Genomic DNA, 13,455 nt, shown 5'->3' with positions numbered 1-13,455 from the left:
TAAACTGAAGAACTAGGATATATATCTGTCTCTATGAATGCATACCTTAAACTGAAGAACTAGGATATGTATCTGTCTCTATGAATGCATACCTTAAACTGAAGAACTAGGATATATACAGTATCTGTCTCTGTGAATGCATACCTTAAACTGAAGAACTAGGATATATATCTGTCTCTATGAATGCATACCTTTAACTGAAGAACTAGGATATATATCTGTCTCTATGAATGCATACCCTAAACTGAAGAACTAGGATATATACAGTATCTGTCTCTGTGAATGCATACCCTAAACTGAAGAACTAGGATATGTATCTGTCTCTGTGAATGCATACCCTAAACCGAAGAACTAGGAAATGTATCTGTCTCTGTGAATGTATACCCTAAACTGAAGAACTAGGATATATATCTGTCTCTGTGAATGCATACCCTAAACTGAAGAACTAGGATATATATCTGTCTCTGTGAATGCATACCCTAAACTGAAGAACTAGGATATATATCTGTCTCTGTGAATACATACCCTAAGCTGAAGAACTAGGATATATACAGTATCTGTCTCTGTGAATGCATACCCTAAGCTGAAGAACTAGGATATGTATCTGTCTCTGTGAATGTCTCTGCCCTGAGGGTGTGGCCACAGTGGTGCCTGAAAAGACTGCAATAGATAGAAGAGATCAAGAGAATCTGATTGCAACTGTATGCAAAGAGGGGTGAAATAAGCACACACGCACGCACGCACGCACACACACACACACACACACACACACACACACACACACACACACACACACACACACACACACACACACACACACACACACACACACACACACACACACACACACAGGCTTGCGTGACTGCTGGAGAAGCATAACAGATTCTCTGAAATGTGGTAGGCCTATAGAGAGCCTCCTCATGTAGCCCATCAACTGTTTAGCAGAGACCCACTCAGAGCCATTAGTCATCAAGCCTGTGGGCCGCCAGTCAGGAGAGTGGCCTGTGTCCCCTCTGCTCTGTGCTGGAACATAGAACCACTTTAAAGAGGCCAGATGGACAAAGGCCTGCGGCGTGTGTGTCTGGGCCTGTGAAGACCTCCCGATGTGTGTGTGCATCGTTTACTGGCCTGTCTGAGCTGTTACTCTTGGTAATGTAGCCTAGCAGCACCAACAACTTTACTGCCCCGCTATCTTTATCGCTTTATCTTTATCTAGATCTCTCTCTCTCTCTCTCTCTCTCGCTCTCTCTCTCTCTCGCTCTCTGTCTCTCTCTGAGCAACAGTTGGTTTACGTGTCTGTTGTGGTTGTGCCTCTCAGTACATCAGAGTGTAAAACTGAGAACACTTGACCAGTTCTGGTTAAGACCACACACTAGTTCTGGAAATCGTTCTTTTTTGCTCTCTCCAGAGCACAGCAGAGTTCTAAATTCTACCGCCTCAGAAGAAACTAACAATTTTTAGAGCGGAGCGTTCTGGAATCTTTGGTGAGAGCTGTACGGAACCGTGTGTGTGGTGTCCATGCTCTGCTCTCAAGGTGTGGATGCGGACCATTCTTCCGGTCCGTTCTCGACAACAGTGAAACTCTCTGATGTAGAGATACAGTAACATCATCTTCCTGGTTCAGCCTTTGGTCAGAGTGAAGCTCATCACCAGACTCTGGAGACTGACGCTCATTCACCTGGAGTGAAGTTAAGAAAACGAGAAAGAAGAACTGGAAGTAGAAGTCTTTTTTTAAAAGACTCTGTGTGTGTGTTGGTGTGACGCTGGGAGACCCGCTGCTGTGTCCCTCTGGTCATTATCACACACACCTGCTGATAGGAGGAGCAGGCGGAGGAGCATGATTAGCAACATCAAGGCTAACTGGAGACGACAGGAGAGGAGAGAGTCCTGCGTCATCTCCTGCAGCCAGATCACAGCGTTTAAAGTACGGCCACATCTCTCCAGGGCCCGTGGGAGCGCTGCCAGGCTGTAGGGGGGGTGTGTGTGTGTGTGTGTGGGGGGGGGGGGGGTGTTCAGAATCCAGAATCGTATGAGGGTGTCAGTTCATTTGACAACCTAAAATTGAAGAACCATGTTTTTCTGCTTGATTGAATTGCTGTTGTTTGTACATATACAATGTATGTATGTATGTATGTATGTATGTATATATACAACAAACAATATCAACATTAGTGCTGACTGAACAGTATGCAGAAACTGTGATATCATGAGATGTGTGTGCGTGGATGCATGCATGCAGAGGTGTGTGTGTGTGTGTGTGTGTGTGTGTGTGTGTGTGTGTGTGTGTTGTATTTGTAGTGTGTACTGCCGTGACAGTAGTGTGTTGTGCACACAGCAAAAGCTGAAGGAGGAGCGCGAGGCCAAGCGTGCGCAGCTGGACGTGCGCCATGACTACATCCTCAGCATCGTGGCCTCCTGCGTGGGCCTGGAGAAGGCCGAGGTGGAGGACGCCATCCTGGAGGGCACTCAGGTACACAGCGCCCCCCGCTGGTCTCTCATGGCAACACTGTCTTCACATTATATTCACCGCTAGATATTACTGTAAGACATCAAATGTGATGTAATTTAGTATCTATGTAATGTCCTGTAATGAAATGTAATATAATTTAGTATCTATGTAATGTCCTGTAATGAAAGAGGATTGGTGATGTACGTGTCTTATGGGGATTGGATTGTGATGTCAGCACAAATTAGAGTAGAGCTAAAGATTGCTGTGTCTGAGTTTTTAATATGTTACGAATATGTTACAGTGAAATTCTTTCTTTCTTTGTCTCTCCACTTTCTTTCTGTCTTTCTGTCTTTCTCTCTGTTGCTCTCTCTCTATATCAGATTGACAGAATAGAACAGTTCTTTGTTGCCGATGGCCGTCTACATATCATGTTCTATTACCAGGATGTGGATCTGCCTGAGACAGGTAAAGAGGGAAAGGGGCTGAATTGCAGCTATCTATCTCTTCCATCCAGCGGCGCTCTTCTACAGATGGTCTTATTGACCCCTTCACAGTCACAGAACAATGCACAGGCATCTCGGCTTCTGAAAGCTCATTCCATCCCATTGAATTGTGTGTGTGAATTGACTGAAACGTCGGGAAAAAAAATTGCAGGTACTTAGTTTTTCGTGTGTATGCACACGGGGCTTGTCGACCAGATAGCCATATATGGCGGGCCAATGAATCTCTGGCCACTTGCTAACGTCGACTACTCATTCTGTTATCAGCTCAGGATCAGGCAGATAATCGCCATTAGCTGAGGCTAATTTATTAAGGGACATGCTGGCCTATTAGCGGCACCATTTTTCTGAGCCTGTGCTGTGAGTGCACCCAACCGTGACTCTGGATGTTTACAAACAATGAAGGGGTCTGTGACCTTTAGCTTGGAACTGTTGTGTGTTGTTGTGGTGTGTGTTGTTTACCCTGTGTGTTGTTGTGGTGTTTGTTGTTTACCCTGTGTGTTGTTGTGGTGTTTGTTGTGTTGTGTGTTGTGTTTTGTGTTGTGGTGTGTGTTGTTTACGGTGTGTGTTGTTGTGGTGTTTGTTGTTTACCCTGTGTGTTGTTGTGGTGTTTGTTGTTTACCCTGTGTGTTGTTGTGGTGTTTGTTGTTTACCCTGTATGTTGTTGTGGTGTTTGTTGTTTACCCTGTGTGTTGTGGTGTTTGCTGTTTACCCTGTGTGTTGTTGTGGTGTTTGTTGTTTACCCTGCAGGAGCAGCGTCCTCCCTGAGCCGCAGTAAGAAGAAGAAGGTGTTTGTGACGGAGGGCCGTGACGTGGCTTTAACAGGAGTGTGTGTGTTCTTCACACGCGCCAATGCCGCCAAGGCCATCACCACAGAGAACATTCACAGAGTAAGACTCCCGGGACACACACAAACACTGCGAAGGGATAAGTGTGTGTGTTGTGTGCGTGTGTGGGTGCGCGCGCGTGTGTGTTTTGTTGTGTGTGTGTTTGTGTGTGTGTGTGTGTGTGTGTGTGTGTGTGCGTGCATGTGTGTGTGTGTGTCACATCAAAACAGACACCATTGTTTATCTGCTAGATCTTAATCTTATCTATAGTCCACTCACTGATACTGCACTCACTAGGCGTCATTGTAATCACTATTGGCCTAAAGAGTAGGTGCCTCTGACTGCCTGCACTCATCCTATCTCTTGACTGGAGCCTGATCTTGTGAAGGATGTGCTCCTTCTGTGTTCCCGTGTTGGGTCTAATTTGTTCAACCACAACCTGACATGTTCAACATAAGTAGTACGGTATATCAGGTCCTGTCAAAATGGCAACATTTGTTTTATGAGGATGTAAAAAGTAAAATTGTGGGGGTGCTATGCTGCAACTGGTTACAGCACCCGTACCATATTTGGGTCCACATGCTCACGGGGAACCAGCTTAGAGCCAACACAAACAAGCCAACAAACAAACCAACAGACCCAGATGAAAACATAACCTCCTTGGTGGAGGTAAAAATGCCCACCTGTGTTTGGGTGAAGTGAAGAGTGAGTGAGTGAAGTGTGTTCTGTCGGGTCCCCCGTCAGGATGTGAACTTTAACATGCTGGACACGACGGAGGTGGGTCTGCTGAGGAGTGTGGAGCAGCTGCTGTCCGACATCTTCATCCCCACGCTGAGGAAGATGAACCACGGCTGGGGCGAGCTGGCCGCTCCGCAGGCCCAGGCGGTCAAGAACGACTTCATCAGCTCCCTGGACAGCTTCGTGTCCGTGCTGGCTGGGGCGCAGGAAAGCCTGCAGGAGAAGGTAAAGTTCAAAGTTCAAAGTTCAAAGTGTATTGTCATGTACTCATAAATAAGCATTTATAAGCATTGAAATTCATTTTGAGACCAGATTAGATGAGTAGATTGGACACACACGCCTCACAAAGCACACACACCCTGGGAAGGATCCAGGCCTTTGCGTTTTAGCAGCTCCTCTATTGCTTGTTTGAAATGTAAGCAATAAGCCCCGAGAGGCCGTAGTTTACACTGATTTTAGAACAGCTGAGGGGCGTTGTTAGGCACGGCGTGAAGCGGAGCTATCCGTTTTAGAAAAAAGTGTTTGGCTGGACTCCCTTTTCTTCATCAAATGTACGCACTCTCTGTGGATCACTAAAAGCACCAGGAGCAACTGTACACCTGAACCTGTAGGTGAACCTGAAGGAGTGTGACGCCTTTGACCTGTACACCTGTACACCTGAACTGTTGTAGGTGAACCTGAAGGAGTGTGACGCCTTTGACCTGTACACCTGTACACCTGAACTGTTGTAGGTGAACCTGAAGGAGTGTGACGCCTTTGACCTGTACACCTGTACACCTGAACTGTTGTAGGTGAACCTGAAGGAGTGTGACGCCTTTGACCTGTACACCTGTACACCTGAACTGTTGTAGGTGAACCTGAAGGAGTGTGACGCGTTTGACCTGTACACCTGTACACCTGAACTGTTGTAGGTGAACCTGAAGGAGTGTGACGCCTTTGACCTGTACACCTGTACACCTGAACTGTTGTAGGTGAACCTGAAGGAGTGTGACGCGTTTGACCTGTACACCTGTACACCTGAACTGTTGTAGGTGAACCTGAAGGAGTGTGACGTGTTTGACCTGTACACCTGTACACCTGAACTGTTGTAGGTGAACCTGAAGGAGTGTGACGTGTTTGACCTGTACACCTGTACACCTGAACTGTTGTAGGTGAACCTGAAGGAGTGTGACGCGTTTGACCTGCGGACCCTGAAGGGCCCCTCGGACTACGTGGCCGTGGCCAACAACACGGAGGCGTTGGAGAAGATCGAGGCCTGCATGAAGGTCTGGATCAAACAGATAGAGCAGGTGAGAGGGAGTGTGTGTGTGTGTGTGTGCCAGGTGGATCTGTGTGTGTGTGGGTGTGTATTTGTATTTGTTTATTTTGTAATTTGTTGGTAGTGTCTAAATGCATGTGTGTGTGTGTGTGTGTGTGTGTGTGTGTGTGTGTGTCTGTGTCTGTGTCTGTGTCTGTGTTTGTGTGTGTGTGTGTGTGCGTGTGCGTGTGCGTGTGCGTGTGCGTGTGTGTGTGTGTGTTGATCTCAGGTCCTGGCCGAGAGTGACCAGTTGAGGAAGGAGGCGGACGACCTGGGCCCGCGGGCCGAGCTTGACCACTGGAAGAAGCGCATGTCCCGCTTCAACTACCTGCTGGACCAGCTCAAGAGCCCCGACGTCAAGGCCGTGCTGGGAGTGCTCATGATGGCCAAGTCCAAACTCATCAAGGTCAGACTACAGTATTGTCCCGTGAATGAGCCGCATTGTGTATAATGTATGTTTATAATGTATAATGTATAATGTATGTTTTATGCAAGTTAAAACCAACAAAACCATATTATTACCATATTAACTGTCCCCATGTATCAACCTCATAGCAGAAGAAATGTTGTTGTTATTTTGTTGCTTTTTCACTCCTTTTCTTCCTCCATCTCTGGTCCACCTGGAGCAAGAGAGAGTGAGCAAAGGTTATTGAATAACAATGGCTGTGAATTGTCCATCCCTGTGACCAGATGCAATATCTATGCAAAGCTCTTTTGATATGCCTCTTTGAAGTGTGTCATTCAAGTTACTGTAGTCCTGATAATTTGTTATGGAAGTAAATTTGTCTTGTGCTACTTTTACAGACCATTTTTATTCATGTCTTATTCCTTTAATTATTCTATTTTATGTACTTAGGTACTATAATCTGTGGCTTTATTTATTAGTATTCATCATTCTTTACACTTTTAGTTGTTTACTTTTTAGTGTTGATCATATTTATGTTTTATTTAAATGAAGCACATCTCTGCATCCTCTGTGTATGAACTATGTTTAATAAACTTGTTGTGACCTTTCCTGTCTTGCCTTGTGTGGAGCAGGCCTGGCGTGAGCTGGACATCAGGATCACAGACTCAGCCAATGAGGCCAAAGACAACGTCAAGTATCTCTACACCCTCGAGAAGTTCTGTGACCCTCTGTACAACAGCGACCCGGTGAGAGTAGTCTCTCTCTCTCTCTCTCTCTCTCTCTTTCTCTCTCTCACACACACACACACACACTTACACTCCACTGCATGGTCAGGCATTACACACTGTGTGACCTCACACAGGTATTTTTTTTGGGGGGGGGGGGCGGGGTGCTGATCCTGTCAGAACTCTAAAATGCACCCCTCTTTCTGGCGGGGTCAGTATAGTGAACACACTGCAGCACTAACACGTGTCCACATGAATCTCTACTGGTTCATATTTCACACTTGTATTATTTGCACAAGTCTTTATGCACTTGCTGTGGTAGAAGCGCTCTGTGTTCTGACACATCAGTGAATATAGCTGACCCTACACCAGCTCACACACATATTTACAGATTTGCATATCAGCCACTAGGAGAGGTGGTAGTATAATAGTGGTTAAGGAGCTGGGATGAAGTCCTGGCTTCTACCGCTGTGCCCTTGAGCAAGGCAATTAACCCCAAGTTGCTCCAGGGACAATGTAATCCCTTTTGATATAATTGACATACAGTATGTAAGACCCTTTGGTTAAGTGTCTGCTAAATGAATAGATTAGAGAGTAGTGCAAATGTAGTGTGTTGTAACTGTAGTGGATCTCCTGCCCTTTGACTGCCAGTTCTGTATGCCTGGTTATGATATTTCCGCCCTCGACCAGATCATCCAGAGATTACGGATTTAACATAAGCTCCTCAAATCTCTCTCCTGTACGTGATATGATTTGTGCTCTCTGTCACGATATAAATTCCGATGATTGCATGCGAAATAGTAATCCTGGTGGCGTTGTCCACTGTGGAGCTGGATTGTGATGTGTGCTGCTGTGACTGTAGGTGTCTATGGTGGAGGCTAAACGCTCTTATTGTACCTCTACTCCCCTGACTGTACTGTACTGTAGGTGTCCATGGTGGAGGCTAAATGCTCTTATTGTACCGCTACACCCCTGACTGTACTGTAGGTGTCCATGGTGGAGGCTACATGCTCTTATTGTACCGCTACACCCCTGACTGTACTGTAGGTGTCCATGGTGGAGGCTAAATGCTCTTATTGTACCGCTACACCCCTGACTGTACTGTAGGTGTCCATGGTGGAGGCTAAATGCTCTTATTGTACCGCTACACCCCTGACTGTACTGTAGGTGTCCATGGTGGAGGCTACATGCTCTTATTGTAACGCTACACCCCTGACTGTACTGTAGGTGTCCATGGTGGAGGCTAAATGCTCTTATTGTACCGCTACACCCCTGACTGTAGGTGTCTATGGTGGAGGCTAAATGCTCTTATTGTACCGCTACACCCCTGACTGCACTGTACTGTAGGTGTCCATGGTGGAGGCTAAACGCTCTTATTGTACCGCTACACCCCTGACTGCACTGTACTGTAGGTGTCCATGGTGGAGGCTACATGCTCTTATTGTACCGCTACACCCCTGACTGTACTGTAGGTGTCCATGGTGGAGGCTAAATGCTCTTATTGTACCGCTACACCCCTGACTGTACTGTAGGTGTCCATGGTGGAGGCTACATGCTCTTATTGTACCGCTACACCCCTGACTGTACTGTAGGTGTCCATGGTGGAGGCTAAATGCTCTTATTGTACCGCTACACCCCTGACTGTACTGTAGGTGTCCATGGTGGAGGCTAAATGCTCTTATTGTACCGCTACACCCCTGACTGTACTGTAGGTGTCCATGGTGGAGGCTAAATGCTCTTATTGTACCGCTACACCCCTGACTGTACTGTAAGTGTCCATGGTGGAGGCTAAATGCTCTTATTGTACCGCTACACCCCTGACTGTACTGTAGGTGTCCATGGTGGAGGCTAAACGCTCTTATTGTACCGCTGTAGGTGTCCATGGTGGAGGCTAAACGCTCTTGTTGTACCGCTGTAGGTGTCCATGGTGGAGGCTAAACGCTCTTGTTGTACTGCTGTAGGTGTCCATGGTGGAGGCTAAATGCTCTTGTTGTACCGCTGTAGGTGTCCATGGTGGAGGCTAAATGCTCTTGTTGTACCGCTGTAGGTGTCCATGGTGGAGGCTACATGCTCTTATTGTACCGCTACACCCCTGACTGTACTGTAGGTGTCCATGGTGGAGGCTAAATGCTCTTGTTGTACCGCTGTAGGTGTCTATGGTGGAGGCTAAACACTCTTGTTGTACCGCTGTAGGTGTCTATGGTGGAGGCCATCCCCGGTCTGATCAACGCCATCCGCATGATCCACAGCATCTCGCGCTACTACAACACCTCGGAGAAGATCACCTCGCTGTTTGTAAAGGTCAGCTCTGCTTCATTCTGTACACACACACACACATGCACACCTTGCACACACACGCCATGCACACACAGACACACACACACACACTCACACACACACACTATGCACACCATACACACACACCATGCACCCACCCACCCACACACACACACACACACACAGAGACACCCCGCCATCTCTCTCTCTCACACACACACACACACACACACATACACACACACACTCACTCATGCAGAAAATATGTCTACCCACCTATCCTTAATTGTGCGCCCTCTGGAAAGCACAAGGTATAGAACGACTACCAATCAAGTCCCACAACATCTTTCCACCCTGTTGCTTGTGCTTGGACAACCATGTGCCTTAATGATGTGTGCCTCCTCTGCTCCACACTAACCAGGTCACTAACCAGATGATAACACACACACACACACACACACACACACACACACACACACCATGTGTCTACAGTAATGATGTGCATCTCCCCTGCTCCACACACACCAGGTCACTAACCAGATGATAACGGCGTGTAAGACCTACATCACCAACAACGGCTCAGTGTCTATTTGGGACCAGCCGCAAGAGCTGGTGACTCAGAGAATAAAAGCAGCCATCCATTTAAACCAGGTAATGCCTCACCACTGTACTCACACACACACATACAGCATCAGTGAGGTAGCAGGGCCCTGTGGAGCCGCAATGTGTGTGTAGAAATGTGTGTGTGTGTGTGTGTGTGTGTGCGTCTATCCATGTTTGAAAGTATGCACCATGTGTATGTATGGAGCGTGGTGTGTGTTCACAGGGGATAGTTTGTCGTGTTTGTGTGTGTGCGTGTGTGTGTGTGTGTGTGTGTGTGTGTGTGTGTGTGTGTGTGTGTGGAGCGTGTTGTTTGTTCACAGGGGACAGTGTGTCATGCGTGTGTGTGTGTGTGTGTGCATTTCTCCTCAGGAGTACCAGCGCTACTTCCACAAGACCAAGCAGGCCCTGGAGAAGAGTCCCGCGGAGCGGCAGTTTGACTTCAGCGAGATGTACATCTTCGGCAAGTTCGACACCTTCCAGCGGCGTCTCAATAAGATCCTCAACATGTTCGACATCATCAACACATACTCCGCCCTACAGGACTCCAAGATAGAGGGCCTGGAAACCATGGCAACAAAATTTCAGGTACCTTAGTGGTTTTAACTACCCAAATATTGGATTGAAAGACCCCAGCACTGAGGGAAATAAGGAACATATTTTCCTTAAAAATATGTTGCAGCTGTTATCAGCCATGTGGTCTTGCCACAGGCTATTGGCTATAGCAGTAAACCTGAGTGCATGTTAAGCTAGACACGTAATGTGAGTTTGGACAGATATGTGCAGACCAAGATCAATTCCTTCTTATGTGAGGTCCTTTATCATTTTGAATCATGACTCAGCTTTCTCTTTCAGTTGAAATATCGGTAACATTAATTAAATGTAAAGTAATCTTCTCACATACCCTCTCCATGTTCTCTCTCTGTTGAAATATCGGTAACATGACTGTAATGTAAAGTAATCTTCTCACATACCCTCTCCATGTTCTCTCTCTGTTGAAATATCGGTAACATGACTGTAATGTAATCCTCTAACATATAATACCCTCTGTATGTCCTCTCTCACTCTATTGATTTCTCTCTGTTCACCCTATTCTGACTCCTTTTCTTCTTCCTTGATTTCCTCTCTTCCGTGTGCTGCCTCTATCACTGTACTTTATCTCTTTTCTACATTATCTTTATCTCCCTTTCTTTCTTTATCTCTCTCTCTCTGTGTCTGTATCTCTCCATCCTCTTGTGCTTGTCTCTGTGAGCAGACGGCAGACATGCAGATGAAATGGGAGGTAAAGTGATGTAAACATAACGTCCGGGCCTTTGCTCTCCGTCTGGCCTCTTCATCTTATACTCGTGTGTGTGTGTGTGTGTGTGTGTGTGTGTGTGTGTGTGTGTGTGTGTGTGTGTGTGTGTGTGTGTGTGTGTGTGTGTGTGTGTGTGTGTGTGTGTGTGTGTAAACATAACGTCCGGGCCTTTGCTCTCCGTCTGGCCTCTTCATCTTATACTCCGCATGAGTCGTGTGTGCTGCAGTACAAGCTAGACAGCCGTCACCTCACACACACACACACACACACACACACACACACACACACACACACACACACACACACACACACACACACACACACACACACACACACACACACACACTCACCAGCATCTCAGCTAGCATAGAACCCATGTTAGCACCATCTGGTCTTTCCAGTACCATATCAGCATCTGCCATGTTAGCATCGCCTGGTCCTTCTAATGCCATATCAGCATCTGCCAAACATTACTGACACACACACACACACACACACACACACACACACACACACACACCTTATTTTTGCAGTGGAGTGGAGTGTTCTTATTTTGTGTGTATGTGTGTTTACTTGTATTCGTTTATGTGAATTTGTGTGGATCTATGCATGTTCATTTTGTGAGTTGTGTTCTCATAGTTTGTTACTTGTGTGTGTGTATATTTGTGTGTGTGTGTGTGTTTGCACATTGCACATACTGTATGTTTTTGCACAAGGGCATCTGAGGGCATCTTTTATGGCAAGCTCCTGCATAATTCACCCCTGACTGATTAAATGTCCTCTCCAGCCATTGATTAGCCCCTAGAAACTCATCTTTTGTTGTCCTCGGCTGGACATAGAGATGTGTTAAAAACAGCACAAGTTGTGTCATTTTCAACACTTTCGTTTTGAGAGTGCAGGCTGTTCTGATCTGTCGCTCTGAAACTTGACACCATCACAGCGCCCATCTAAACCGTCGGTACTTAACCGTGGTGTTTACTGCTTCCTTTGCTCTGGAGATATCTTGTAACTCCCATTTGGTATTTAAGGTCTCTTTCTAGCGCTAGGTCTTTGTGGGGGTTGCCAGGTTTGTTAAAGTGGTTTAAATATTTCATGTCTAGCTGCCTATCAGAGTCTTAGATGGCAGCTCGGATTACTCGCCTGCTCTAATGGCCTGCCCTTGCATAGATACCCCCCCCCCCCCACACACACACACACACACACACACACACACAGACATATAGACATGCACAGAAGCACACACACACTCACACACACACACACACACACACACACACACACACATAAGCACATTCATGTTCAGATGCCCTCACACACACATGCCTGCACATTCATGCATGCTTCACAATAAGTGCTTCAGATTCACATCAGGCTTCTTGCTATTTTATCATGCGTGTGTGTGTTGGTTTGTTTCAGGCTATCATTTTAGCAATGAAGAAGAAACCATACAGCTTTCTTGACCAGAGGAGGACCGACTTTGATCAGGACTATGACGAGTTTTGTAAACACACTAACGAGCTACACGTGAGTCACACACTCTTTCACAGCATCAGAAGGTGTGTTTGCCACATGTGTTGATGTTAGTTTATTTCCGCTGACTCATGCTCTGACCCCCAGAACCAGCTGAAGGCCTTCATGGACACCACTCTGGACAAGATCCAGAACACGGAGCGGGTGCTGAGTGTGCTCAAGAAGTTTGAAAGGTAAACACCAACGCTGACAACACACACACATGTAAACACCAACGCTGACAACACACACACACATGTAAACACCAACACTGACAACACACATGTAAATACTAACACTGATAACACACACACATGTAAACACCAACACTGACAACACACACACATGTAAACACCAACACTGACAACACACACATGTAAATACTAACACTGATAACACACACATGTAAACACTAACACTGACAACACACACATGTAAACACTAACACTGACAACACACACATGTAAACACTAATACTGACAACACACACATGTAAACACCAACGCTGACAACACACACACATGTAAACACCAACGCTGACAACACACACACATGTAAACACCAACACTGACAACACACACATGTAAACACCAACACTGATAACACACACATGTAAACACTAACACTGATAACACACATGTAAACACCAACACTGACAACACACACACATGTTAACACCAACACTGACAACGCACATGTAAACACCAACACTGACAACACACACATGTAAACACCAACACTGACAACACACATGTAAACACCAACACTGACAACACACACACATGTAAACACCAACACTGACAACACACACACATGTAAACACCAACACT

At 46.2% G+C, this 13,455-nt stretch overlaps 1 protein-coding gene across 1 annotated transcript in view; it reads left to right on the top strand.

Moving 5' to 3' along the window:
- The window catches only part of dnah5 (dynein, axonemal, heavy chain 5), a 153,415-nt gene that overhangs the window by 2,355 nt on the left and 137,605 nt on the right, over positions 1-13,455 (top strand). Inside the window, exons 2-13 of the mRNA XM_062537914.1 lie at positions 2,336-2,470; positions 2,830-2,982; positions 3,735-3,839; positions 4,521-4,739; positions 5,666-5,803; positions 6,041-6,217; positions 6,850-6,963; positions 9,136-9,243; positions 9,748-9,870; positions 10,192-10,407; positions 12,533-12,640; positions 12,734-12,819. Of these exons, the coding sequence (XP_062393898.1) occupies positions 2,336-2,470; positions 2,830-2,982; positions 3,735-3,839; positions 4,521-4,739; positions 5,666-5,803; positions 6,041-6,217; positions 6,850-6,963; positions 9,136-9,243; positions 9,748-9,870; positions 10,192-10,407; positions 12,533-12,640; positions 12,734-12,819 (1,682 nt within the window). The remainder of the gene's footprint in view (positions 1-2,335; positions 2,471-2,829; positions 2,983-3,734; positions 3,840-4,520; positions 4,740-5,665; positions 5,804-6,040; positions 6,218-6,849; positions 6,964-9,135; positions 9,244-9,747; positions 9,871-10,191; positions 10,408-12,532; positions 12,641-12,733; positions 12,820-13,455) is intronic.

The sequence above is a fragment of the Sardina pilchardus genome, chromosome 6 (genome assembly GCF_963854185.1).
Source record: "Sardina pilchardus chromosome 6, fSarPil1.1, whole genome shotgun sequence".
NCBI lineage: Eukaryota > Metazoa > Chordata > Actinopteri > Clupeiformes > Clupeidae > Sardina > Sardina pilchardus.
Note: the sequence above shows the minus strand (reverse complement) of the source record. Positions and strands in the feature narration are given on the sequence as shown.